Here is a 27,832-nt window from a genome sequence, read left to right on the forward strand (position 1 = left end):
CCTTCTGCTACTGCCAGCGGCATCCTCCTTCTAGAGCCAGGAGCTAGCATGACCTAACAAAACCTTCAAGCCACCTTGCAAAGGAAAGAGGCTAGCAGGAAAAGAAGAAGTAAGATGGAGGCAGCAGATACAAGGGTGACTGAATGCCCAGGCCCTGGGTGAAAAGGGACACATAGACACCAGGGAGAAGTAGGTAGGAGATGAGAAACATGGGGAGAAGGCATTCACTGGAGGAAGCACGGAGAGGGGATCTATGTGTAAAATACACATCAAAAGCTGGAGTTATCAATTTCATTGCTATGGCTTCAAAGCATACATAAAATATCATATCTAAGATAAGAATTTAGGGTCCACAGAGCAAAATCCTTGGGGAGTTGTGGTAAAATGGTACCATCAGCTTCACATTGTAGCAGCCATTTATCATTTCTTCATCTGCTGTGCGGTGTTTGAGATGATTCACTGTTTTTGGTTTTGTTTTCTTTAATTGCTGTGTATCACAAGCAAACTCTAACCCAGCTTTGTCTCTCTAAATTTAAAAGTGTTTATTCAGTTCCTGCAATTTGAGATTTGGAGACAAGCCTGCAGCTTCCAGATACTACAGCGTTAGCAAAGTACTTTAGAGGGTATTTTAGGTTAAACTTAGACATGTTGACAGAGTATGTATCTTCTCTGAACCTCAAAGAATTCAAGTTAAAAGGGACCTCAGATTCATCAGCTAGGTAGAAGGGTGTTTCAGCACTAGCTCTTCATTAGCAGACTGAGAAAAATGACACCTCAGTCTTTTCATAGCTGGTCTAAAGAGTGCTTGTCTTTGACTGTGTGCGAGGGAGTACTAAATAAAATGAAAATATGTCCTTTAAACTCTTTTCTTTTTTTTAAATTATTGCCTGTGAAGAGTGATATGAAAGCAGACAGAACTGCCTGATCAGCGTCCACTCAGTTGTATAGTTGCATATGTGCAAGTATCTAAAAGAAGGATTAACAAAGTTCAGTAACAAAGGATTAACAAAGTTCAGTTCTAGGTAGGACACAGAAAAGGGTTCTCAGAAGCATCAACGAGTTGTGATCTGTGGACTTCCCATCCCTGCTACATGGTGATACAGCCAGATCTCATCCCTTATAGGACGATGTCATGGAGAGACTCTGTTTGTACAGTGCATTGCAGATATGAATTTATTGATGGGAGGGAGGGTGGCAGACTACTCCAGTCATTCAACCAAACCAGCTTACAACTTCCCAGCTCTCCTCTCTCTGGCAGATCGCTACATTCACACAATGTAACTTGCGCAGTATTGTGCTGTTAAGTCACTTTCAAATAAATTGCTTGCTCCATTAAGTGTTGACCATTCAGAAAGGTAAATGCATTACCATGCTAAAAAGTATTCCTGTATAATATGACTTCAGTAATGCCCTTAAATCTGCACGAAGAGTACAAAATCTTCCTACGCCATACCAACATTACACAACTGTAATTGCTACAGTAGAATAGCTTGTTCCTGTTTCATGTTTACCAGGCATTTTAAAACACGCAGATTAGATTTCAAGGAGTGAAAGTTTTCACAAGGAAAGCAACAGATTGCACAACTAAGGCAGAAGTGTGCAATATAAAGTCTATCTTCTCAATTCCATTTATTACAACCTTCTCAATCAGTAAAATAAGTTATTGCTCCAAACTGTTGCTTTGATGCAGTTGCCCCATTCTCTTTAGGAAGAGATGATGGCTCCTTGGGGTAGCACATTCATACACCTGCTGAGTGTCCTTGTCCCATGCAGTCCTTTCACTGACTGCCTTAGGCCCGGCTGATAATTATCAGTTATACAAATTATTATAAATTACAGCAGTGACGATAATTGATAATAATCACCGATGTACTGCAATGCAGTCGCTTGATTCAGCACAAGTTATGCCTGCTAGGCTCTTCCAAAGGATGATGCTGAAAACCCGTCGATGTTACTGGGACCTCACGCCAAGCCGTGCCGCTGTGATAAAGCGGGCTCTTTCGGCGATATTTTTGGGTGCAGCTCGGTGCCCGCCCCGCCCGGGGCCACCCCAGGACGCCAGCGGGGCCGCCCTTGCACTACAACTCCCAGAATGCAGCGCGGCCTCCACGACATGCCGCGCCAGCGCTTGGGCGGCGCAAGGCGTGCCGGGACTTGTAGTCCGCAGGTCAGAGCGGGTGTTCCGCTCGCCCGGCTCCTGCCTGCCGGGCTGGGGCCAGCCGGGCTCCCTCGGCCGCGGCGGGGCCGGGCCGGCTTCGCTGAGCTGTCGAGACAGCCACAGCCCGCGCCGCGCCCGGCGCATTTCGCTGCCTCCTTCCCCGCCGCCCGCCCCGGCCGATCCCGCCGCGCAGCGGGAGCCGGCGGGACAGAGCACCATGCTGGAGTCCATCCGCGTCACCGGTGAGTACCGTTCCCAGCCCCAGCCTTTCCCGGGGCGGAAGCCTCCGGCACGGCCGGGCCCCGGTTGCCCCTCTGGGGCGGCTGTGGCGTTCCCGCCTCGGCCAGGGGCTGGCGGCGGCAGGAGGAGGCGCAAGGTGGGGCCGCGGTCCCCTCCGGCGCTTTCCGCAGCGTCCACGGTCCTCCCGGCGCCCACAGCTGCTCCCGCGCGGGAAACAAATCACCCGAGGGGTTTCTCTGAGCGCATCTGTTCCGTGGGGTAGAGGGACGGTGCTGCGCACCTACCGGACCTGACAGACGGCGACGCGGGGTCCCGTCGGTGAACACGGACACCGTGTCCCCGTCCGGTGACACCGGGGCGGGCGCGACACCTGCCCGCCCGTCCGCGGGGCGAGGGGCAGGAGACGCAAACCAAAATGCTGATAAAAATACTGCTGATGGCATCGGTGTCTTTCACCCTGCAGTAATCCTCTTTGCCGTATTTTCAGAGAACTTTACAAATCTTTATAATACACGTATGTAAAAACCTGTGCTATGACCATATAACTATAATGTGGAATGGTTTTATGTGGTATCAAAATCTTTTACCTTGAGTGCTGAGTATATGTGGCATGTAGGAAAATCTGCAATACAGTTGCTGCTGCATAACAAGTTTTTCACTCAGATGTTTTCCTTGTTTAAATTTGATGTCATGTCATGCATCACTTCTGCTGCTGCTTTATGCCAATGTTGTTTTGTTACACGGGGAGCCTAGAAGAGATCTTAGGGTCTTGTCATACAATACTGTTACAATCGTAACTAAGATTTCTTGCAGTTACTCTTTCTCCATGTAATTTATATGCTGTTCCATCTGTGTGTGGATATAAGTACGGTGTTACTTCTGGTAACAGGAGCAGAAATATCGTTCATGGAATCAGGTGGAGCATCCCTAGAGATGTGCAATGGTGACTGTAATCTTACAGGATTAAGATTTCTTAAAAGGAGATATAGTTGTTTGGGGTCCATCCCCCTCCATCAGACATTCCTGAACACACCTGTGCTGCAGTAGAGCAACCTAGAGATCTCCTTGGATGGAAGTTTCATCCTGTGGAGGTCTGTCTATAAATCAGTTTTGTGATTATATCCTGAGTCTATTAAATGAACAGGTGTTTGTTACTTGATTTCATTAGGGCCAAGTCTTCACTTTTACTGATTATTACCGTGCTATATAATTTAATTTGAAGAATCTGAATTTGGAGTAAATTACGTAAGGTCATATTTCAGTGTAGGAACATACATGCAGGAAACTGCTCACACATCAGTTTATGCTTTTTAAGGCAGAAAGACTACATTTTTCAATATCATTGCAATTTAAAGGACAAAAAATACAGTCTAAAATCATGCCAATGAGTCCTGTAAATGGTAGATATTTCAGAGTTATTTACAAACATTGGCAGTTAATGAATCAGACATACAAGCTGGCTCGTAGTTGAATCTTGCCCTTGGTTTTGGAGCTCAGAATTAAAGACAGATATGCTGTTGCAGGAAGAAAGCAAATAGGTGGATAATTTGGGGGGGGGAAAGATCTTAGGTTAAATGTCACAGTTTCCAACATCATATGGACACAGCTAGCTGTCCTACTAACCCACCTCTGGGGTGGCAGAAACCAAACACAGCTGTTGTCTCAAAACCAGGGTCTATTCCATGTGCAATAAGCCAAAGTTAGCACAGATAACTGAGTTGTGCAAGCCTGGATGCTGGAATAAATCTGGCATGCCAGAAAGAAAAGTAACAGCTATTATATACAAAATCTTATCACTACTCAGGGCAATCCTAAAGAGCCAATTGGTTTCACATTGGCATATTAGTTACATCATCATTTTAACATATAATGAGCAATGTTCAGCTAAAGGACACTTTAACCAACAGTCTCAAGATACATGTAAAAAAAAGACTCAACTTATTGTACAGGTTCCAGAATGTCTAAAGCTGTGAAGTCAGTAGTCTAATCTAGTTTCTTCATTAGGTATCTTGCAAGTCACTCTTGTTTTTGTTAGAGGAGCAGACTGACTTAAAATGGAGAGGATTTATATATTTTTAGGTTTACAATTACCAACAGAATTAATTCTTTTAAGTGGTAATGGCTACACGGCTGCACCAAAGAGGGGCAGAGCTCTACTCCAGCCCAAGACAATCAGAGTAAATTTCCACCCAACAGGAAGAAAATCCTGTCCCTTGGTACATTACTGATGCCAAAATTGAGACAATGGAGGCTCTTGCCCTCTCCTCCTTTCTACATCACCACTTTCCACTCCAAACCTGGCAGATTGTTTCATTTAGTAATTCACCAGTGTCTCTAGGACCTATATTTTTATTACTGTGCTGTTGGAGAGAGGAACAAAATACCAATAACTGGAAGTAAACGTGATGGGAAACACTAGTTTTGTTGTGGTTTGTTTCAGTGGGGTTGTTTTTTGTGGGGTGTTTTATTTGTTGTTTGGTTGGTTTGGGTTTTTTTTTTTAGATTTTTGAGGCTTTGTGACTGAGTGTTTGGAAGTGCAATCAATGAAGAGAACTTGTGTATTTAGATTGCACATTTTTAGGGAGGTTCTCAAAGGTAACTGGAGCCTTGGGCGCGTGTTCTTTGACTGTTTGCTGTTGCAGAAACTGAAATGCATAAAGTCAGTAAATTCAAATTTTTACATCTCGGAACACATGTAACACATGAATGAGATTAAAAAAACCCTATATGATGTGTATAATTGATGGCTACTTTATAGCAGTATGATATCTCAGTACTTTTCGAAACACTGAAGTACATTTTCAGAACACAGGCTGTGCAATGAATTGGTTTTACATTCAGAATACTAGACCCCTTTTTCAATGACCGAACATTGCTAAACCTTGGAAACTCTTGGTTATAGTTTAGTAAGTTGAGTTTACTAGAAGACAGTGTATTTTTATTTTGGTTGATGCTGTCTGACTTACAGATGTGAGTTTGAAGTGGACGTTACAGATTAAACAAATATACTGGAGAAAGAACTTTAAAATTCGGTGTTTTGCGGCATGATCTTGATATCTCAGGTTATATTTTCTAGTTTATTTTGTAGAAGAATAATATTCACAGGACCAATAAACTTCATAATGGCAGTTAAATGACTTCTGTGAAAAGTAGTTACCTAATATAATCTTTCAAGTCTGATGGATTATCTATTGATTCTAGGTTTTCAGCACAAATATGCATCAAAGAGTATCCTCCTTTAGTCAGAAGAAAATGAAAGAGAGCCACACTAGATGGGCAGCTGAAAAAACAAATCACTTTGCTATGAGATTGCACATATATAGTAACTGCAGATTTGGGGACAACTATTTTTGACACAAACCATTTGCATATGAAACCTGCCAGTACATGTTCAGCACTCGACCACCATTTGTAACACTTGCAGGAGAATTCTGATGTTCAGAAATTATCTAGATATAAATGCATGTATAACTGGCCAACTGTACTACTTAGCTCTGGAAGTCTGTCATGAGTTTTTGGTGTTGGATGAATGCAAGAGCTTGGAGGGGTTTTTTAAGGTCATTTTTAGTTGTTTCTTTGAATTCTCTTTCTGGCTTTTTTTTTTCTTTTCTATTTATCACTTCTTAGAAACATGTGTGGTATTAATTCAAATTATTCCCTGTGTAGTAGCAATTTGAGGCTGCTTTCCTCTTTGTGACTTTTGAGAATCGATGCACATAGAAGGTGAAGTGTTACCACCTCATTATATTATCATCTCTCATCTGTATTTTAAGAAGCAGCTCTTTAATTTCCAAATTCAATTTTGTCTACACGAGCGAAGTCACATGCTCAGAAATGTAGTATTTCTGTATTCAGGCATTCTGGAAACCTTGCTTTTCATTTATCCTTAAAAGTAAGGATTCTCATAGTGTAATACTTGGTACAGGCCTGAAGTCAGTCTTAAATACTTGCCAAGAAAGATGCACAAGCTGTCATCTTATTCTGCTGTCCAAAAAAATGCCTCATTTTGTAGCTGTTGTTTGTAGATAGGTACACATAGAAATGAATGCCTCGTGCACTGTATTCTGGCTGCATATTTGGTGTTGTTTTCCTTGTGATGGGAACTGTGGTTCCTCACCACTACAGCTCATGGTAAAGCAAGGTAAGCCAGGTAGGCAGGATGTCACCTGTGTGATGAGAATGGTCTGACACAATTTGAACAGGAATAGCAAGGAGCACGTTCCTGCACCAAACATTGAAAGAAGATGCGCAAACCTACCGTGAAACAAAACGATGCTTGAATAAGATATACATGCTGTAGTGGAAGAGAATCATCTAATGCTTCTATCTCTCTCTCTTTCCAGTGGAGGAAACACTCAGGCTGCAGATTTTCCATCATATGTTGATGTAAATAGGACCCCTGTTGTTTTGGTTTGGTGTTTTTTGGGGTTTTGTGGTGGTTTTGTTTGTTGTTGTTGGTTTTTTTAGAACAGCATCTTCAGGAGAACTGAGGAACACAGATTGTCATGGAACTGACAGAGGTCCAATAGCATGAAATACAAGGTCATGGTGCCTATGTTGGGAGGAAAACCTAATTTTACTGTGAAAATAAAGCCGAAATTAAACTACTATTCCTTCCCCCCCCCCTCCCCCCCACCTTGGAGGCATTTAATGATCTCTTGCTAATGTTCCACTCTGAGTATAATTACTGTGTGTAAAATAATTACAGCTTAGCTATGTATAACTGTGGGCTGAAGCTCAAATCCCTTTTGCTGGCTTTAATCAAACTCTGGTCATATCTCCTGTTCTGTGAATCCTTTCATTTTAGGTGGAAAAGGACGAAGCTTTTCTCCATGCCAGCATTTATTTGTGCCCTGACTTCTGGCTCACCTAATGTTCTAGGATGAGCTGGTTGGTGAGAAAAGGGGATGGTTAGAACCAGTGAAGAGAGGTCAGTTCTCTCTAACAAGCCTACATAAACATTAAATACATTTTTGGTCCTCAGTGACTTTTCCGTGCAGCTGCTCTGCACCAGGGACCCGTCTCCCCTGCAGGCTATGCCAGGGGTCAGAGCAAAAAAAGAGGGCTCATTCACTAAAGGAAACTTGCTTCTTGCATTTAGTTTAGTTTGCAGTGTTTCTTTTCAAACGTTTTCTCAAATCCAGCTGCTACTGTAGAACAGCTTTGAATAGATGAAATGACAGTGTTATGTAAGGATTCTTTGGGGTGTATTTGTAACTAGCCAGTCTCTCTTTTCCTCTTTAAATACAGCTCACCGTCTGTGTTACAGAGTACGTGAAACTAAAGTCTTTTAAACTTTTTAAACTATTTGTATGGCGGTGTAAATTGTTCACAGTAGCGGGCCCATTCTGATGTTCTCATCCTTTCTCAGTGTAAATTCTGTGAATCAGATTTTGCAGATGAGACCACACCAGACTGCTTATATCACAGCACAGATCCCTGTGGAACTTTACTGTAAATACTGCTCATATACTCCTGTATAGTTTCCTATTTTTTTAAAGTTTTTTTTTCTTTTAATCCATAGAGAAAGCCTTGCATGATAAAGATCATTCAGATATTGCTCAAAACTAAAAACTTGTTAATGTGACAGTAAACATGCAAAAAGTCCCGCACAGAGTCTTGTTTTAAACAAGTTCTTAGGTTCAAACAGTACACCTGTGCCAGGAGTTGCAAGCATAAAATATGTGTTTAGCTGGATCTTACAAGTCCCAGTCTAATTGTCAAAAGTGATATACGCACACAATTCTTCTGTATGTCTGGAAGTCAGGATTAACTTGATGGAACTGCAGTTATTCTGTGTTTCATTTATGTCGCAATTTTGAGTTCTTAAGATCAGTGTTGCTGTGTGAAAATCAAATTTGTCCTCAGCTTTTTTTCTTCTTTTTTTTTTTTTTTTCCCCATCAATGCAGAAAAACTTCACTGGCCTAAGACAGAGCTTTCTAAGAAAACAGTCCTGAGCCCAGAAGAACATAAGCTGAACATTAATAATGAAAACAGCCTCCAGCACCCGCCTTCTGGGATCCTTAAGGACATTTTCACCACAGGAACCAGCAGCTACAATGTCCTTCTGCAGAGCAAAGAGGAGAAGAAACACCACGCTCAGAAGCAGTCAGCTGCTCACCACAAGAAACACAGAAAAACTACCAAGTGTTCTGCCACCTCGCGAAGCAACGAGCATCGCAAAATCCAGGTCCCGCTGCCATTGCTCAGCAGCGGCTGGTACTGCACAAACAGGCAGCCGCCCGTCCTCCTCACCAGCCCCGTGTCCGCCACCACAAAGTTTACAAACGGTATTTCAGTTGCGGGATCACCGCGAACCAGAAGTAAAGCTAAGAGGCATTTTAATCTAGCAAAGCCAAAGCAATCCCAGTCCTCAAAAAGTCATGGAAAAGAGGGGGAGATCTCTGGCCAAAAACTCTGTTTACTGGCTGCAATCAAGCCTTCCAATGTGGAGAAAGAGAAGATGAAATTCTTCCAGTCGGATTTCACATACAATCCTCAGTTTGAATATGCAAACCCAGCTTTGCCAAATGTGTTAGCTAAGCACAGCCATGCAGATGACAGATTTCTTAAGCAGGTATTGTTACTTTTGTCCTCTCCTTTTCCACTGATTATTGTTTCCTATGCTTGTAAAGGTGCTATTTGGCTTTGTTTGTAGCAAGTGAAAATTGTTCCTGTTTATCATCCTCCCCTGCTGTTTGAGAAATGCATCAATGATAAGAATAAAGGAGTAGAACTGAAAGAAAATCTTCTTGAGCCTTCCTAATATTTACGGAGTCCTATATAGGATAAAGACACAGTTCATTACAAAGGGGTTTACATGAAACGTAATTTGAGGCAAGAAAGCTTTTTAGGCAATGAAGCAGAGTTGAATACAGGAAACATACAATGTCTGAATATGTTTAGATAATAGATAATAAATAGAGGAAAAAAAGCAGTGTAAAAATCCTGCCAGTCCTTTTGGTGACGCAGGCTTTTGGATGGGTAGCAATTATTTGAGGTCGTGATTATTGGATAAGCATATGTTGATGTTCCTTGTTTTAATCAAATTTGAAAGGATATTTGTGTATACATTAGGCTCAATCAAGCAGCAGACAAATTCCGCTCCACAGAGAGGTGAAATTTAAAAAGACACCATCACCACCATAATATGCAGCCCCACTTGTAACATAGGCACAGATTTTCCCATTTTGTGTAACTACCCTGGCTTCCTACCTGGTTTTGAATTACGAAACCCCCCAAAAACAATAAGAACAACAATAACCTTTCTTTCAACTTCGACATAAGTGACAAAAACAGTGCTTGTCTGTATAACAGAACCAGTCATCTTCCCACTCTTGCTGTTTTAAAAGTGGTTTAAAAAGTCCTTATTAAGTCTGACAAGCTTTCCTAAATAGAGAATCTTACATTTCAAGTGATATGTGACCTGGAAAGATTCTGCTGTTACATGGGTTTCACTTCTTTGTGATCTGAAAGCCCCAAAAATTCCTGACGAAAGGGCTATAAGAATTGAAGTACCATGGATTCTAATAACTGATGCTTGACTTGTAAATAGTCTGACTTTAATTTTTTTATTTTTTTTTTTTTAAATCTTAGAGCACACACAGGTGTTACTACCTGTTAAGTCATTGTATTGTAAGGCTTGGTCTGCATTTTCACATTAAAAAGATCCGTGTATTTTAAAAACTCACTAGCTGGGTTTTCATTAAGAAAATGTTCTTTATGAGAACAGCTGTTCTGTTCTTAAAATCAGGTTCCATACTTCTAAACAACCAGCTAAATCATACTGATACCAAATAAAACCACTCCTTCACTAGAACTTTTTAGCAAGTTTTCCTTGCATTTTTATAGCAATATTAGCAACGTTAATCATAGATTATAGCAAATCAACAATAACTAACTTGCCAAACTGAACTGAATACAAATTGTCCCTTTCAGTATGAGGTAGCAAAGCCTTAAAAATTATTTTTGCATGATGATTTTGTGGAGCGGGCCTGTCATTGATTTATTCTTCTTTTAATTAAACTACCTCACACCTAAATAATAAATATTTTAATAATGAGTGATTTCCCAATATTATTCTGATTTGTAATTTTAGCTTTTTCCCTTTACATATAAAACATGGAAAAATAAAGGCTTTATAACAACTTTATAAAAAGCAGTGAAGGATTTAATATTCAGTGAAGTATGATATTTCTGAAACTTAGCAAGGAGGACGTAAATTGTCTCATAATATTTAGTTTAAGTTACAGAAGTTCTTAGCCAGAAAAGCATTTCTTCAAACTTCAGCTGCTAAAAATACCGAACAAAAACATCTTGCACTTCATATTAAAAAAAAAGGGGCAGCTTTAACACAGCTCCAAGCCCAGCAGGTGGCACTCTCTCTTTTTTTTAATCTATAACAAGCTTCAGAAATTTTCATCTCCACGCAAATTTGAATTTCATTTCATGCAAATTTACTATCCAGGAAAAGCAGCATTAATCACTGTTTCAATCAGCAAATATTGGATGAGCACTTGCTCTTCCTCAGTGCTATCTTTTTTTTCCTAATGCAGACTTTACTTATCAGAACAAACGTATAGGTATCTTATAGGAAACGTTAAGTTCAGAGGAGATCACTTCAGTTCCAAAAAAAGTACTCAGGGCGTCAAGTTTTGTGTCTGCAGTGAAAACACAACCGCGTGTAGTCATCCTTCTTCCTGCAATAACAATAAATTAAATTTTGTTTATTGAAACATTTTTGGCTTTAATCTGTTGCTATACTTATTTTAGGAAGCTTTGTTTCTGTGAACAGAAACTGAACTATTCCTATTCTGTAAAAGGTGCTTACAGCAACTTGCACTTGCTTGCTCTTCTGTGACTAACATCTCTGTAAAACCAGCTTTTTACTGACAGAGCTCACCAGCTTTATAGGGGGATTTTAGATACTTCAGTGAAATGAGCTGAAAATTTTACAGGACTTTTAATAATTTCAAAAATATTTTTATCCACAGCTGTGCATAGCCTGCTAGGACATTAAAACAGATGGTGTTTTATTGCCCTTTCTACTTTTGTGCATATCTGTGAAATTGGTTAATATAGCATTGCTGCAACACATCTGGAAAGCAAATCACACCCTGCCCCATTTATTTATTCTATTTTTTTAAAGGCAAAACTATAGTTTTGCAAGCCGTTAACACAGCAGTGCTGCAATGGGGAATGCACAGGCTTGTGAGCACCCACTTCACCCCCAGGCCTCTAGTCAGATCAAAGATTTTAAGCCTTGAGCACAGATAACAGTTTTACTGATTGACTTTTCACAGACAAACACTTTTGAATTATTAATATATTTGAAAAAAGTATTTTTAATCTCTCTCTTCTTCTGCTTTGTTCTGTTTCTTTGTTTCTCTCTACTTAATCTCATTCTCTTCATGATAAGATTCTTTCATGAGTCACACTATCTGTGTCTTTAGGGAAGAGAATTTGAGAATAAAAAATAGTATGCAGACCTGCAGCTTTTCGCACTGATTGACATATCTAATATTACAAAAATTAATTCTCTTATTGCTGTGTTTCAAGGTCAGTGCAGCAACTGTGTGCTTTAAGTGCTATGAAAGTTTTCTTACTGGCACTCCTGCTGGCTCAACCTTCTTGTCCTTCATTGTTAAGTTTTTTTAACAGTGTTATTTTTGCACAGATGCTAGAGGTGGCAATACTGAGCTAGAAGTAATCGTCCCCAGTGTTTGCAGAGCAGGTGACTTAACAGTTGCAATTTGCTGAACCAAGATCAGCAAGGAAGTTGCAGCTTCAAGTAACCTGTGTGTTAACACCTGTTTCTTTGAATTGTATGTGAAGTCAAGAAATCTCTCTCTATATATATTTTTTTTTAATCATCATTTTGTTGAATTATCCCCTATGAAGGAGTTATACATCTTCTTCCCTTGTACTCATAAAAATATAGCAGCTCTGAGGTAATAAATAAATCAGTTGTGCCACGTTGTGTTTGTATTATACACCTCTTAAGTCATTCATATAAGTAGTCTGTAATTAGTAAATGTATCAGATGTTGGAAAAATAGTTAGTTGGGACTGGAAGGCAAAACAAGGCATTTGACATGGAGTAACCCCTTGCAGTATCTACGTGATACCACAGCTTAGGCATGTTGAAGATTCAATGACGTATCACTGGCTATAAAATCACTTAATTGCAAGACAACGCGTTCTTCACTAGTAACAAACTCCCTCCTACGCTGAGATCTACAGATAAAGTACATTAATATATAACACAAAGCATATCAAGCTATCCAAGTGTAGCATAAGTTCTCAGGGTCCTACACAAACTTCCTCTTCCACGAGAAGAGACTGTAGATCACTTCTAGTGATGCCACAGTAGGACCATAGGCTTATATCAGGACAGTGTCATACAAAAAACAAATAAGTATTCATTTTTAATTCCATGCAAAGTATTTGAAAAGTTTTTCATTAAAAATACTTCTGCCAGTTCTAAATCACTAAAGCACATTCTTTATCATGCAAATAAAAAGCACGCAAAAGAAAAGACACTGTAAACACTGAATAAACCCCAAAACACTACAGCCTGAATAGACCAGCCTCAAAACCCCACTCTTACCTCTTTCCATTCCGCTTTACCCCAGAAAGAAGGGGAACCACCATTTTCTGGCTGCTGATTCGACTAACAAGTTCCATCTGGTACAGTTTGTTGTTACCTAAGGATGCAGCTGGGAAGTTTATCCCCTCCGCAAATAAGCTCTGCAGGGAGGAAAGCCAAGGTGCCTGCAACCTTTGGCTTTCTCACAAATCTCAACAGACTGCAACACTTTTGTAGCAGAGTTGCTTCTGAATGTAGGATGAGCTGACTGAACTCAGCGGGCTGATTCTGAGGTCACTGAACCCTTTTTCTAACTTGATTTGCCTTAAATAATTCGTGGGCATGTCTTACTAGCACGTATATCTACAATAACTCTCAAGTAACTAAGCCGTGTTGCTGCACATGGGTGACTTGGAATTCAGAGACATACTTGGCTGCAAGCAATTTGTTTAAAGACGTGCCCCCCCCCCACCTGAATCTGTCAATTAAGCAGAGCCTTGTCTTGCTCTTGTTAGTGTTTCTGTGTCATTACTTTCTTGAGCATCAACAGGATTTGCTGCTCAAGGAGACTTGTCTTAGGACCGCTGCTTCTTTTGACACGCTTTGGTAGCAATAAGAGGGATTAAACCAGATCTTTTAGATGATAATGAAAATACCAGGAATTACTCCTGCCCAGTAACATGGTATAGCCACATAGTCCTTCTTCCATTTTTTTCCCTGTTGCTGAAAAGTTTACAGTTTGGACTTGGGGACTGTGGCAATATCAGTACCTTGTTTTCTGTTGGCCCAGAGGCAGGAAAATAAGCTCACAGTTGGATGCTGGAACAGGCAAGAGCTGGCATGCTGGTCTGGATTTTCCCCTTTCCCAGAAAGTTCTTGCAACACCCGATTTTGAGTCATCTCACCTCAGAGACAGGTGCAGAACCCCAAATGAAGGGCTCCATGTTATATTCAGTGCCTGTTACCTGAAAATAACCCCCCAAAAATTATCCTTGTGCTGCTTTCTTCATTCCTGAAAAAGAAATTCAGATCTGACGAGGAGCCCCTTATTATTTAGTAATAACTATAATATAATATGGACAAATAAATACTAAACATTAGATGCAGTATTTCGTTGGCATTCAGATAAGTGGTATTTCTCTCATCAAAGAGCTACAGAACTTTGCGATTATATTTAGCTAGCATTTATGGCTTTCAGTAGCAATTAGAGTATTTTAGTTGCAACTTGAAAAACAGGATTGTTAGTAGCAGTGAGAGATACACAATGAATCCTATTTTTGTGGATAATAAGCCAATCTGACAATGTCAGAATTTCATAGCTGGAAACAACAAGCATGTTATCGGTTTCATGCATGGATATAAGTGTACAATGTAAAAAGAGATTCAATCTGCAAGATTTCCACCTTCATCATTAGTAGCATTTTTTTAGCAAGAACCTTCATTTTTAAGGCAATATTGGTAGTATTTTTTTTCTTCCTGTGAGATTCTTCATAGCTTCCGTTATTGTATCTAAGAAAAAAAGCCATTTCCTGTAATGTGGCTTTTGCTGGACAAGTTATTCTATACCACATGTTCTTTTAAGGGTGTGAAATGATATGTGGGGAAGTAGATTACTGGGGATGAGCATTTCACATCCCACCAGTAACATCTTCAACATGCAGAGTTCAGGTCATGTTATAAGCATCATGATCTGCTTTCCACCCACAGGGATTTCTTCTAGCAGCAATACGCAAGACAGTTGTTGATACCACTTTATTTGTCTAATGAAACATGCCTTCTTCATTTTGGGGGATAATGAAGAAGTATTGTGATTTAGATGAAAGATTTAAATGAAAGTTGTATGAATAAAGTTCCTGTTCTCTCTCCTCCTTTCTGAAACACGGTACACTCATAGCACAGAGGATTTCATTGTAAGGAGACATTTTTGGTAGAAATATTGTCATTAAAATTATAGTTACACATCTGCGTAGTGATGGTTCAGCATTCCTAAATAAAGAAAATACCAAGAAATGACGCAAGATGACAGTAATGGTTGATCTTTGTAAAATTCTTTGGAAAACCATAAGAAGAAACATGCAAATGTCCTTGTGACCTGTTATGTCTGATTTACAAGGCAGTTGTAAAAAATTCCCAAAATTAAAGAGAAAATGGGTATTATTTCACTAGACTGATAATCATCTTTGTCATGCTGATGGATGTGGGTCCAGAATGAGTTAATCAGAATCTTTTTTTTTCAGTACTTTGGCATTAATGTATGTCTGAAGATGGTATAAATTGATTACAGAGTGTGTCAGCCTGTATCTAATGACTACAGTTTGATAGTGACTCCCAATGAGTTAAAAAAAGGAAGAAAGATTTAAGAAAGGGAGAGCAACATTAAGAGGGAAAGAATACACATGCCAGTCTGATGCAGAGCTCTTACCACATTCATATTTGCTATGCTTTTGTATTTTATAGTCCATTAACATTATGGAGCGGACACTGCAGAAGTATGGAAGCTACGAAAAATTTGAGCAGGCCACTGGAGGCAGCTTGCTGACCAAAAGTCGCATCTGGAATCACGTCAGGAAGTATATGGTGAAAGAAGGCTGTCTTGGTGAGGTAAGTCATACACTGGATCAGGAAAGAAACATTCATGTAGCTCTTCGAAGTTACACATGGATGGACCTGGGGGGAGACCATTTTTGAGGCCTTTCCTCCATAATTACCAAAACATTCCTTACATCACATTTTTCACATGGCTGTGCCCAGTCTCATTTTTGAACAATTGAAATGATGCAAATTCCTTGTGAATGCTTCAGCCGTCTCTCAGCCTGTTTCCTGATTCCTATATAATTGCTCTTAAATTCGCCACTTTTGGGAGTACCCAAGAATGACACCCTTCCTTCCCTCCTTTTTTCAGCTACTTGAGGGCTAGCACATTTCCATTTATTCACCAGTTCTGCCATCTGTTCTCTTGTATCAAATTATTTACACCAAAGGAAAGAGTTAAGAGAAGGCCAAGAAAAATAAGCACCAGTGCAAGAGACTGATTTATAAGAAGCAACACAAATGAAAGTGACATAAGTGAATAAAAATGTCTGAGAGAGGGTGGCATGTTGAGCTGGTTTGAGTGCTGTTTTTTCCTGACTTTAACCATCTAATTTTTAGAGCTTTGTGCAAAAAACTTATTTCCTACATGTAGGATTTTGAAAGTCAGTATGATTGAGTTATATAGTAGATGAAATCAAATGTATAAAAAGAGAAGTATTCCAAATGAAAACACCAGCTGACACAGTCCAAGACTTGGATGAGGTCACTGGCAGTGAGCAAGAGGAATCTGGAATCAGAGGTCAAGAGACAAAAATTAGTTCCCCAGAAACCAGGCTTAATTAGTAAACTTAATATTATTAGGATAAAAGATTGAATGCATCACACTTTTTTAGGAGACTATAATTTGACGCTGATACTAGACTTTACCTGTGTTCCTAAGAGTAGGTTATAAAACTACAGGTTAGAGCAAGCAGACAAAAAAAACCCCAAACCCCAACATTTTTGGTCTCTGCTGTGCTTTTATCTTCCTTTGCATTCATTTTTGTCTTGGTTTGTATTCATGTAAGCAGGATCCTACACCCTTGTCAATTATCCCATGTCCTTCCTAATGAAATGCTTTAAATGCTTTGCTTTTTCTACAAAAATAAGGTTAATACATCATGCTTAGTATGATCTAAAATATTATGAAACTACTTCTTTCCAGTTGAAGAGATGTAATAAAACTAAGTGGTACCCATGCTTTAAATCTAAATGCTTTGGGATTTACCTATCTTTTCTGCATCTTAAATATGAGTTTTATGGGACTGATTACTTGCTGTTGAACTTGAAGCTGAATGGTGGGCTTTGAATACAGGGAAGTACCATGTTAATGCCTTTGATCCCTGGGTCCTTTTTGTTAAATTTGGTATTAAAAAAATGCGCTCTCTTGTAGGTTCTCTCCCTTGTACTCTTCTGAGCAGTGCTGTTTCTTTATGTATTGTATGAAGAGGGAAGGGTGCTTAGTTTTCAAGAAAGAGAGTTTCCCTTCTCCCTCCCATTTATTTGTTTAAGAAGTCTTTTGAAACTCAAATAACAAAATATATCAGTATGCATTAATTACCTTCTCTGGCAGTTTTTGTTTTGATTACCAATTTTCCAAGAGAAAACAGGAAAACAAGAACTACTATCCTGTATAAAACAAAATAATACTGGTATTTTAATAATATTTCAAGTCTGCATCATGTGTCAGGAAACAAAGTAAATAGTGCTTCCTTCTCTCATTCTTGTGGCTTTATAATTGCAACTGAAAAGGTTTCAGACATTAAAGTGCATAGATACCTAGTCCATTTATGTGTGCTTATCTAATATTTTTCATTTCTCAGTAGTACCAAGATAATTAGACACAGTTCAGAAAGCGGAATTTTGTCTAATTTGCTCTGCATATAATTGCTACCCATCCCCCCAAATCCAGTCAGTGTTACCATTTTAAATTTTGCAGTCTCCTGTCTGTCTATCTTGACCCTGATGCTGAGTCCCACCGAAGTCCAAGGTTTTGTCACCAGCACAGGGGACTAGGGTAGCTCGGAGGGGTCGGAAGTGTCTCTCATAGTTGATGAATGGTAGCAAGGAGGAGTTGTGAAGGGCAAGGAACCAAAGAGAAGTTAAATAATGGAAGGGCCAATGGAAAAAAAAGCAGGAACAGAAGCGAGAAGAGAGCTCTTTGCTACCCACACTCTCTCATCTTCAGATTGTGGTCCATCTCACGGAGGACCTGTTGTCTCGAGCCTCAATGACAGTGGTGAATGGCCGCCCTACTCTCACTATCAATATCTCCACCGCACGAGAGCACTGGCTGGAAGGGATGCTGAGACATGAAATTGGTATGAGCGTGACATCAGTTCTTCAGGCAAAGGGGAGTACTTGCATGTGTTCTTTCTTATTTTGTGATGTACATCTAGAGAAGAAGGAAATGTGCCTGTCTAAAGAACCTGTGCTGTAGGTGTGCTAAAGGAAAGGAGAAACCTATTTATCACTCTGGCATGAAGTAAAAGGAAAATAATCCACTTGAGGATTCCTAGGGTTCACGTACATTAGCATTTTTGGCCCACAAAGGAACCTTGCAGCAGACAAGGATGATGCAAGCCCAGATGTCATTCTCCAGGGCATACCTTCTGTGCTGTCACCGCTCGGGGACATTTTGCTCATGAGAGCAATTTAGAGGTAGTCTGGAGTGAAAAAAAAAGGGAAGCAAAAATAGTGTGACCGTTCAGCCCCAGCCATTTCACTTTACAAATCTGCTTCATTGCTTGCGAATGTAGGCATGCCTTAGGCATGAAGAATTTACCCAGTGAGCTCTTAACTGGTGTAAGATTGCCTTGATTTTGCATTACACAAGGTTGGCCCAGCCCTGTGGAAAATTTCTACAAACTTTTCAGTGAATCTGTTTTAATTAAGTACATCAAAACTGGATAAACTTGGCTGGTGCCTGAATTTCAACTGAAGAATAATAAGCCCTGCAGTTGCCTTGAACCACTGTTACGTTGTGAGGGTTCACAGCCTCTTCCAAGGCTGCAGTATGGCTGTTTAATCACCTTCAAGAAGCAACATTTCTGCCCCCTTACTTTGATTCTCCTTCCTTCCATTCACTACAATGCCTAACCAGTGCTAGAGGCAATCAGCATGTAAGACACTTATGCAAATTCCTTTCCACAGATTTGGGAATTCAAGTACTGCTGACATTTTTATTCCTCAAGCATTTTTGGGAGTCCCACTTGTAGTCAGCAGGTGAATAATTGCACCATATATCCACTTCTGAAAAAATTCTCTCTTGTAGACAAGGCTAAATTTGGCACTTTTCCCAGTGCCTAGTCCTACCAGTTCAGAGTTCTGAAATGGGCATCTCCTTCCATATTTTATAATTTATTTTTTAATCATTTGATGCTACTGTTCTAAGTCCTATATTCCTTTCTTTTCAGGAACTCATTATTTTAGGGGTTTTAACAACAACAGCCAGCCTTGGTGCAACCGGAACGGACGCAGAAAACATGGGTTAAAACCAATCAACCCTACAGAAGAGGGGCTGGCGAGCATTCACAGCGTCCTGTTCCGCAAAGACCCTTTTCTTTGGAGAGCTGCCCTGCTCTACTACACGGTGTATCAGGCTAGCCAAATGTCCTTCAGCCAGCTCTTCCAGGACGTGGGGAAATTTGTCAAAGACCCCAATACTAGGTGGGATTACTGCGTACGAGCCAAGAGAGGGTGGACTGACACATCACAACCAGGTGGGTTCCCTGTTTCTTTTCTCTATTTTTGTACTTCAGGGAGGTTTTCAGAACATTCACAGAGCTCCTTTATCCTGTCACACAGTAAAAACTTTTGCAAAAGGGCGAAATGGGACTCTGCACTTTCTGAAATGAGGCAAGCAGGATTTGTGCTATTGAAAACGAGCAGTAAATGCACATCCATGAGACTTTGAAACTGAATCAGTAATGCATTTTTTTGTTGGAAGTGGGAATGTAAATTGCAAAACTGAAGAAGTTCATACTCATAGTTTCACCTCCTTTCATGTTTATTACAAGAGATGTAATGTTGCTGTGGATATTCACAGACACCATCTTCTGTCTGATTTCTTTCTCTGGCTAGTGGGTTTAGCCTTCTGGTTAGTTTTTGAGAAGATTTTCAAAGTCTGGGTCATAAATACCTAGTTTATAACAATAAAATTGTTCTGCTCATAATGGCTTCTGAGAATATGCCTTGTACAAACCCTGATAAGAGTGCAATGTATCTTGATTCCTTTTAGGCTGTTTCAATAAGGATCAGGTATACTTGGATGGAATCCTCCGAATCCTGAGATACAGGGAGTCCATTGATTTTCATCTCCTGACAGCCCTTGGAAAGGTGAGTGGACTCATTCTTACCAAAGGATACAGTTCTATCATTTCAGCAACCCTGTCTGTAAAGAGCTGTGAATCAATGTGCTCTGTTTTACTTTGATTTAAAGATCTCTGTTCTGTACAACACCTTGTATTACACAGTGCAAATTAGAAATATTTTGAGGTCCTAAAAATTTCTACCAGCTTTTCCTCATTCCTCACTTATCAGATTGAGATTTTATGGTCATATTTCTCAGACTTTCCTTTCCACCCTTTACAGGGTATTACCTGACTTGCAGTACAATGGACTGCCTTGGGCAAGTGGGACAGGTGCTACATAAGGTCGTGGTCCCAGTAAAAACCACAATTAACCATTTGATACTAACAACCCCTTCCACCACAGGGAGCTTTTAATCTCAAATTTCTCGCACTGATGGTACCTCTGATGTTTTTAAAAATTCATTTTGTATTTTTCTTCCCCAGAACACGTAGTATTTCTACATTCACAGAACATATATGTCCTTTCTAACCGTCATTGCTTATTTGTTCTCAAAATCATACTAAGAAGTGCAGAAACTTTGTCACACTTCCTCAACCAAATCCTCGGATTGCTAAGTTTTCACAGTTCATAAAGCAAGATTCAAATTGATGTTGTTATGCTTGCATTTAGAGCTGGTATATTGACATTTCTGCCTAATTGGCCATCAGTAAAGGGAAGTGGCATATTGTGATAGAGGGTTTAGGTCCATGTTTAAGAAGTTTTGCCTTTAGTGTCAGAAACATCCATATTGGGTAACATCCTATTTAGGTAACTGAATCAAGTTAGGAAGCTCTGAAAATAAAATCACACTGTCAAATAAGTCTCTGCAACTTTATTATCTGAAACTTCCTTTTGCTTTAAGCCTGTTTAACTCCACACAGCCTCTGCCTGGTAAACTACTGAACACATGCTGTTTCTGCACTGCTTTATCCCTTCCTCTCTTCAGGGAGTCTGCAGGATTGTCAAGCCACTTCAAAAACATCATAAGGCATTCCTCACATAATTACAGATTTCACTGTGATCCATATGGCAAAGCACTGACATTAAGGTTCTACAAGCATTTTAATTTTAGCAGTATAGTAATTTATAACTGCTTGACTTTACAACTTCTAAAATCAAGGGATCTTAAAATCTACTCTGAATGTCTGCTGCACACATCTTCTGCAATCAAGCTGGAAATTTGTGTGTCAGAACAGTGCCCGCTCTCAGCATCACAGATCAGTTGATGTCTGCAGGAACCTCTCAAGATCATCTAATCCAACCCTCATGCTTAAGCAGGGCCAGCTAGAGCAGGTTGCTCAGGACCATGCCCAGCTGGGCTGTGAATATCTCCACTGATGGAGACTCCACAACCTCTCTGTGCAGCCTGTGCCATTGTTTTACCACCCTCCCTGTAAAAATGTGGTTTGTGTTCAGATGGAATTTTGTGCATTTTAACTGGTGCCCATTGCCTCTTGCCCTGTCAGTGGGCACTACCGAGAAGAGCCTGACTCCTTCGTTATTCATTCCCATCAGGTGTTCATAGGCACTGGTAAGATCCCCCTGAACCTCCTCTTCTCCAGGCTGAACAGTTCCAGCTCTCTCAGCCTTTCTTCACAGGACTGAGTGCTTTAATCATCCTCCAGTGCCTTAATCATCTTAGTGACCCTTCATTGGACCCGTTCCAGTATTTCCATATATTCTCAGGAAAAACAAGTTCTGTGAGCATAGAGAAATTTGAAACTTGCACTGAGATCTAGCCTGTGGTTAATATGAGTTTATCACCAACCTAAAGGGTAATTTATTTGTTTTTTTTAGGGTGGAACAGAAACATCAGGTTGTTCCAACTGGAGTATTAAGCTCAGCTGGCATGTCTTCCAGGTTAGAAGAAAAAGCACAGGACTTAAACATAGGGAAGCCCAGAATTTAGTGGGAAAAATTACATTGCCTCTTGAAGATTATCTGTGTTGTAACAAGTGAGCTCATCTTTCTCAGCATGTCTACCTTGGGCATATTTTCCTTGGAAATACAATAAAGGTATGAACATAATAGGAAATGAAAGCAGTCGACTATACTGTTGACAACAAATTCCTCTGTGCTTGAGTAGGCACTTAACACAGTTGTAAAACAGGAGGACTGCTTTCTCATGTGAAAGTATTTAAGACAGAGCCACACTGAAGTTTCTGTGTCTTCTGTTCTCATCTGAGTGCTACAGATCTGGCTGATGGAGGCAGCCATGCCTTCCCAATGCTTCTGACATCACTTACAGTGTAGAAGAGAGAGGTGCGTGGAAACAGAACACGAACTGTTCAGCATACCTAGAAGTGACTAAGGAAAGAGTTCAAAGCCTAAGAAAAACTGCTTTTTAGAAGGAGCAGTCTTAAAACTTTTCAGCAAAGAACTGAATATGGGAAGCACTGCAAAATGTTCATGTAGTAATAGCGTGCAGCTAATATTAAATACGAGAAATAGGATGCAGATATTCGGTGCCCTTCACTATAGCATAAGTACCAGAGTTTTAAAAATGAAAGCAGCAAAATGTCACCTACTGTTGTGTTTCCCAAGAATGTGAGCACATTACAAAGACCCTAAGTAAGCCCATTTTAACCTCAGTCTTTTTTACCTTGTACATTGATTTTAATTATACGTGCTAAGGAAGACAACCTGTTGACACAGTAGGATGAGGTTATGTTTTTGATCTTCCTCAGGATATCAGCTTTTGTCATTTTTTAGCAATTGCAAGGACTGAGGAAATGCACCTCATTCAAACTATACCTCAGATCACAAATACTTGTTTCTTGGTTGCAGCAGTAACAAAAACCCCTGAACATAACTAGGAGAGGGAAAAGGTCATTTTTCTTTCCTTTGTTTGGGAGGAAAAGAGGTGGAATTTCAAGCTCAGACAGGAGGGAAGGTCAGTATTTAATCTCATTTGGTGCTGTGACTCCAGGCTGAGAGGAGATGGTATGATTTTGTATAGCTCCTCTGTATCTACTTCTAAATACATTAACTGGGTGTAATGCCACACCATCTTCAAACAGCAGTATCTTAATAACTTGAGTAAGCCTGGCCGTGGGTGTATGTTCGTGGTTTTTCTTTAATCAGGATGCATGTTGTCATTGCAGCTAGAAAAGGACACGTGTACTCAGATGGAAATTCATTCCCTGTACGGACTTTGTTCCCGTTATCACCAGTGAGTTATGCACCCCATGTCTGACCACCTGTAGGGATCAAGTTTAGCAATCTGGCTTACACTGTCCTGTCTTCCCAGAGAGCCCTTCCATGCCCCTTACACATCAGTGGATCATTCACGCTCACAATAATATTTTCCAAATGGCAACCGTCACCTGCTTAGAGGGCAGGCTGTTTCCAAGGAGCCCTGACCACACAACGCTCAGCTTCTTAGAAGAAACGTGGGGTCACAAGGTTGGAAGGAGCAGGCTCTGCTCCCAAACCACCTGGCACAGACCTGCTGTGAGGAAATAGGATGTGCCAGTTCATAAGCACAGCCAGGCTGGTGGTTTTTGCCAGCACATATGCTGCTGTCTGTAGGGTGCCCAGAACGCGCAGCTTGTAGACAAAGCAGCAACCACATACATTTCGTCGCACTGGAGAGCTGCCTACGGAGTCCTGTTCTATGCTTGCAAGGCAGCTTCTGTAGCTATTGAACAACTAAAGCATCCATCCTTTCTGGACCATCATTCACAGCATCTTGAGGTACCCTGAGCTCAAGACTTGTCCTAGTTTGCAGAATCACAAGATTATGGAGATAAACCTCAGCTTTCATTAGAAAAAAAATTGTAGGGCCTGTAGTAGCTTGAAAAAGTTTGAGAGTGTCACACATATACACAGACAGCTCTGATGCCCAGAGGCAAATCCAATATCCACACTGCTACTGAATGGGAAAAAATAAAATTGGGATGCTTATGGGTTGCCCGTGCTGTAGTTAGTTACTAGAAGAGGTGCATTTTAATATAACTTTGCATAAGCACATTTGCTAGTGAAAATGAAAACATCAGAGGTCAGGTCAGCTGGCACCAAGCTTTTCCCAAAGCTGGAGCCTGCCTGCTTCCTGTGCCAGGCCTGTCCTGCACTCCCTTTCTAGTTCCTCAGTCTTTGGCACAGTGTTTTTCCCATTCTCATGTCAATCTTTTCACCTCTTTGAGAAGAGACTTCAAGACTCGCATGTGCTCCATCCTTTCCTTCTATTCCTGCAGCTGCTGTAGGTCATTCTCATTCAGGTTCCTACAAGTCTGTTCACTGACTGAATCAAAAGCAGAAAGTGTGGAGGCATTTGCTAAAATTACTTTTTTTTTTTTTTTTTGCATCTTCCACTAAGGCATCCTCATGTTTTCAAAGGATTCTCACAAGCTTTTAATACCCCTGGCACTGAATTCTTTTCTCATCTACAAGACAGAATTTAGATCCGCAGCAGAGAAGTAACAGGGCTATAGTGCAAAATTAACCCATGTCCTTCCTTGCAGATCTCCTATGAAGATGTGGACCGCCTGAAAGGATTAGCTGTGATTGAGAACATGAGGGTACCACACTTTCTGCAAGACCATGCCCGGTATATGGAGCACTTGGAAAAGATCATGGAAGTCAATGAGCTGACTGATGAGGAGCTCCAGGATCTCATAAATTAACAGTATTAGCCCACCATTCACTTATTCTTTGCAACTGAGGATGTAAAACTGGACTTCCCAGATCTTACAAAAATGAACTTATGAGGGGTGGTGCTGAAGGGAAGGGTGGCTGGAATTTGTAGAATTAAAAAAAAATGTCCCTTTATGTTCCTTTTGTATTGTGATTGTATACTGATTCTTTTTTAAAGGGTTTATGCATTTTTAAAAATTTGGCTTAGGAATTCCTTTGCAGTGATCTGTCCAATCATCTGCTCTGTTTTATATGCTAGGTATAGTGCTTGACACTGTCTTTTGTAAGATACCACCTTTTCCCATGCAGGTTTAGAGATGGAGGAAAGGAGAAAGAGCAGAAATTCCCCCTTAGTTCACTTGTTTTTCCCCTGTCTTCAGTCATAGCTTTCACAGTTCGTAGCAGTAGAACTGCTGTAGATTTTGCTACATCACTGTCTGCATAACTCTTTCCCATTTGGTCATCACTGCAATGAGAAAAGAAAAATCTATAAAACACTGCACTGAAGCAAGTCTGTGTGCCATAGGATCAAATATCTGTAATGCTATAAAAAGATTCAGTTTGGTTTGTTATGTTTTTGTTTGTTTGTTTGTTTTGGTTTTTTTTAAACTGGGATCAGTAGCATTTAAAAAAAAAAAAAAGTTAGGTATTGCTGTTTTAATGGCTGTAAGCAGGTAGCAAAGTTATCCCATTTATCCCCTTAAAAAGGTACACTATTCCTCATCTTTATAGCATATGTTTCAGGAAGCTGAATTTTGGGAAGGGTCTTTCTCCTTTGAGGGCAAGCATAAAATGTCAAGGAAGTTCAACACGGCAGTGTTTTGGAAGAAGGATCAGACAGAACTGCAATTTCATGACTGACATATTTTAAATAAATTCAGGAACACAGGGACATGATTCAGCACAGCAAGCAGCACCAACTTCTTCTGTGGGTCACCTGAGCCTAACAGAGGGTCAAGTCACACCTTCTGAAGCAGCACCTCCATGCTACAGCAAACTTGAGCTTGCAGAGCTTGTTGAAGAAACAAGATGTGGATGGGGGGGAAACGAGAAACACAAGTGCCCTATTCCTGTGTTCCACCAGAAGTGCTGCAACACTCTGAAGCAACCTTACCTCTATTTTAACTGCCGGTGCTGTATCCAGAACCAAGAGAAGGCACGTCACTGTGAGCCATGACTAGTCACATAAGAAACAGCTTAGATGATGCAGGACGGCTTCCTACATAAACTATATTTTCTGATTTCAGAGTATTATGGAATTATCAAGGCAGATTGAGTTTTGCACATCTTAAGTATTCTGACAAAGGCTTTTTTTTTTAGTAGACAGCATTTTGCCAGGGCTTCTCCAAACTCCTGGGAAGCAGCTACGGTAAGGAGAGGCTGGGCAGGAGCAAGCAAGAGCTTCAGAAAGGGCTTCAGCTGTTTCTTCCCCTTCTGCCTTGACCCACTAGTAACAGGCCCAGTACTGGATAAGGAAAGTAGATGAAGCCAGTGTTTCCTCCACACCACATTTGCAAGGAACCTAAGCCCTGGTATCCCCTCCCTGCTTATTCTTTTCTTTAATGAAACAGATGGAATAACTCTCCCACCCAGGACACTACCAGCCATTGCAGCAAAGCCTTGAGGATGCGTTTTCTGATCCATAGGAAAATCTGTGAGGAAAAGCTCTCAGTTGGTCAGAAGGTTTTTGAATAATCCCATGAAAGCAGCTTCTTTTTACATAGGAGTGCAGGTGCATTTGCACTGGCTGGCTGGCTGACTGCTTCAAAAAAGAAAATGCACTCAACAAGCATAAATTTACTAAATTTGGTTACTTTCAAGGCAGGGACCAAGAACTGCTCACAGCAGCCTTAATTTTGTATTGTCAAAAATTCTACATGAGCTGAAAGCCTTTCAGCCTCTGTATGCTAAAATAAAAGTAATTTTTCTCTCCTTCCCCCCCTTCAGGCTCTCTAGTTTGGTCACTGGTAACTTCGCCTGCCCAACTTTTAGAGCTGCACTGTGCAGACATGGTGTTGCAGCAGCCTGACAGGAACCATTTGCAGTCATGCACCCACATGCTCCAGGTTTTGGTTGCTTTGCCAGAAACAATGAGAAAGCCACACACAGCTGAGGTCAAGTCAAAGATTGCAGTCAAAAGCTGTCTTTGGAGTAGATCAGGCAATGATTTGAGCTACACCATGAAATAATCTGGCTCACTTTGCTGACCCAGGGGTATGTGAAAGGGCCAGTCCTTTCTGAAAAGGACAATTTTGAACTGATTTTCTGCTCCCCCCGCCTTACAGGAGAGATCCTTGCCCTTTCCCAGTGACTTCTACATAAGCGAAGTGCTTTTCCCTCTCCCCCAGCAGTAATGTCTTATAATCTAAGTGTATGTACATAACGTGTCCTTGAAACCACGAGACAGTGCTAGTCACCCTGCTTTGCCACAAAATACAGTTCCTACAGCCCTTTGTCGGTCAGCCAGTTGACTCTTTTACCACTTGGTAGCCCTAAATGCTACTACAGGTATTTTTGCTTTACTCTAAGAACTGTCACATTTTCTCCAAAGCAGTGGGTGCCATTTAACTTCTTTTCTGTTCTGTTTCTATTCTAGAAATAGATTTTCCTTGTGCAAGGTTCGAGTCTGGAAGTGGTCTGTATCAAAGTAATACTGTAGCCATAGATAAAGATGTCACCTGTTTTCGCCATCAGATTTGTCATTCCTCCTTTGTAAAAGTGTTTCAAATTTTGAAGTGTAGCTTTTGTAAGTTTTCCTCAATTTTTCCACTGTGAAGAGGCTGTTTACTAAGTCATCTGTAATAAAGTGTATGGACAGCACTGCACATGAGCTCATGTCACTACACAGTTTCAGGATGTCAGTGATGTGATGACAGCCTTTCCGAGCAGGCTGGCTCAGTTGACTTGCTGTGTATCCACATGTTGCTAGTTCTGTGTTATTCCTATACAGAAACCTGATCAACATTGGAAAAGCCTCCTTATTTCACCAGACCAATTTTAAAAGGCGTTTTATACAACTTTCACAAATAAAGATAAATGAAAGAACGACAGAGATGAGAGTACTGAAGTGTTACATCATTGCAGTGTGTGAGAGTTACACTCGATGGCATTGCCTCTGCAGCTAGTTGCACATTCCAAGTTGTGCATGGAAGCGATGGTTTTCTGACACAGTTTTGAAAAACATCACTTGGGGTTGAAGTTATGAAGGGGCTGTTAAAGTCTTATATTGGGTTACAGCTCCCTCTGCCCTGTCCTTTTTCTAGGATATGGTCTGCAGCGTCATCATA

At 40.5% G+C, this 27,832-nt stretch overlaps 1 protein-coding gene across 1 annotated transcript; it reads left to right on the plus strand.

The window, feature by feature from the left end:
- The first annotated feature begins 2,172 nt into the window (after positions 1 to 2,172).
- Positions 2,173 to 27,600, plus strand: MATCAP2 (microtubule associated tyrosine carboxypeptidase 2). The gene is made up of 7 exons (XM_065832237.2): positions 2,173 to 2,400; positions 8,309 to 8,976; positions 15,444 to 15,587; positions 17,746 to 17,878; positions 18,974 to 19,279; positions 19,798 to 19,895; positions 24,374 to 27,600. The coding sequence occupies exons 1-7, from the start codon at positions 2,376 to 2,378 to the stop codon at positions 24,533 to 24,535; spliced, it is 1,536 nt and encodes a 511-aa protein (XP_065688309.1). The 5' UTR covers positions 2,173 to 2,375; the 3' UTR covers positions 24,536 to 27,600.
- The last annotated feature ends 232 nt before the right edge of the window (positions 27,601 to 27,832 follow it).

Source organism: Patagioenas fasciata, chromosome 2 (genome assembly GCF_037038585.1).
Source record: "Patagioenas fasciata isolate bPatFas1 chromosome 2, bPatFas1.hap1, whole genome shotgun sequence".
Taxonomy (NCBI): Eukaryota; Metazoa; Chordata; class Aves; order Columbiformes; family Columbidae; genus Patagioenas; species Patagioenas fasciata.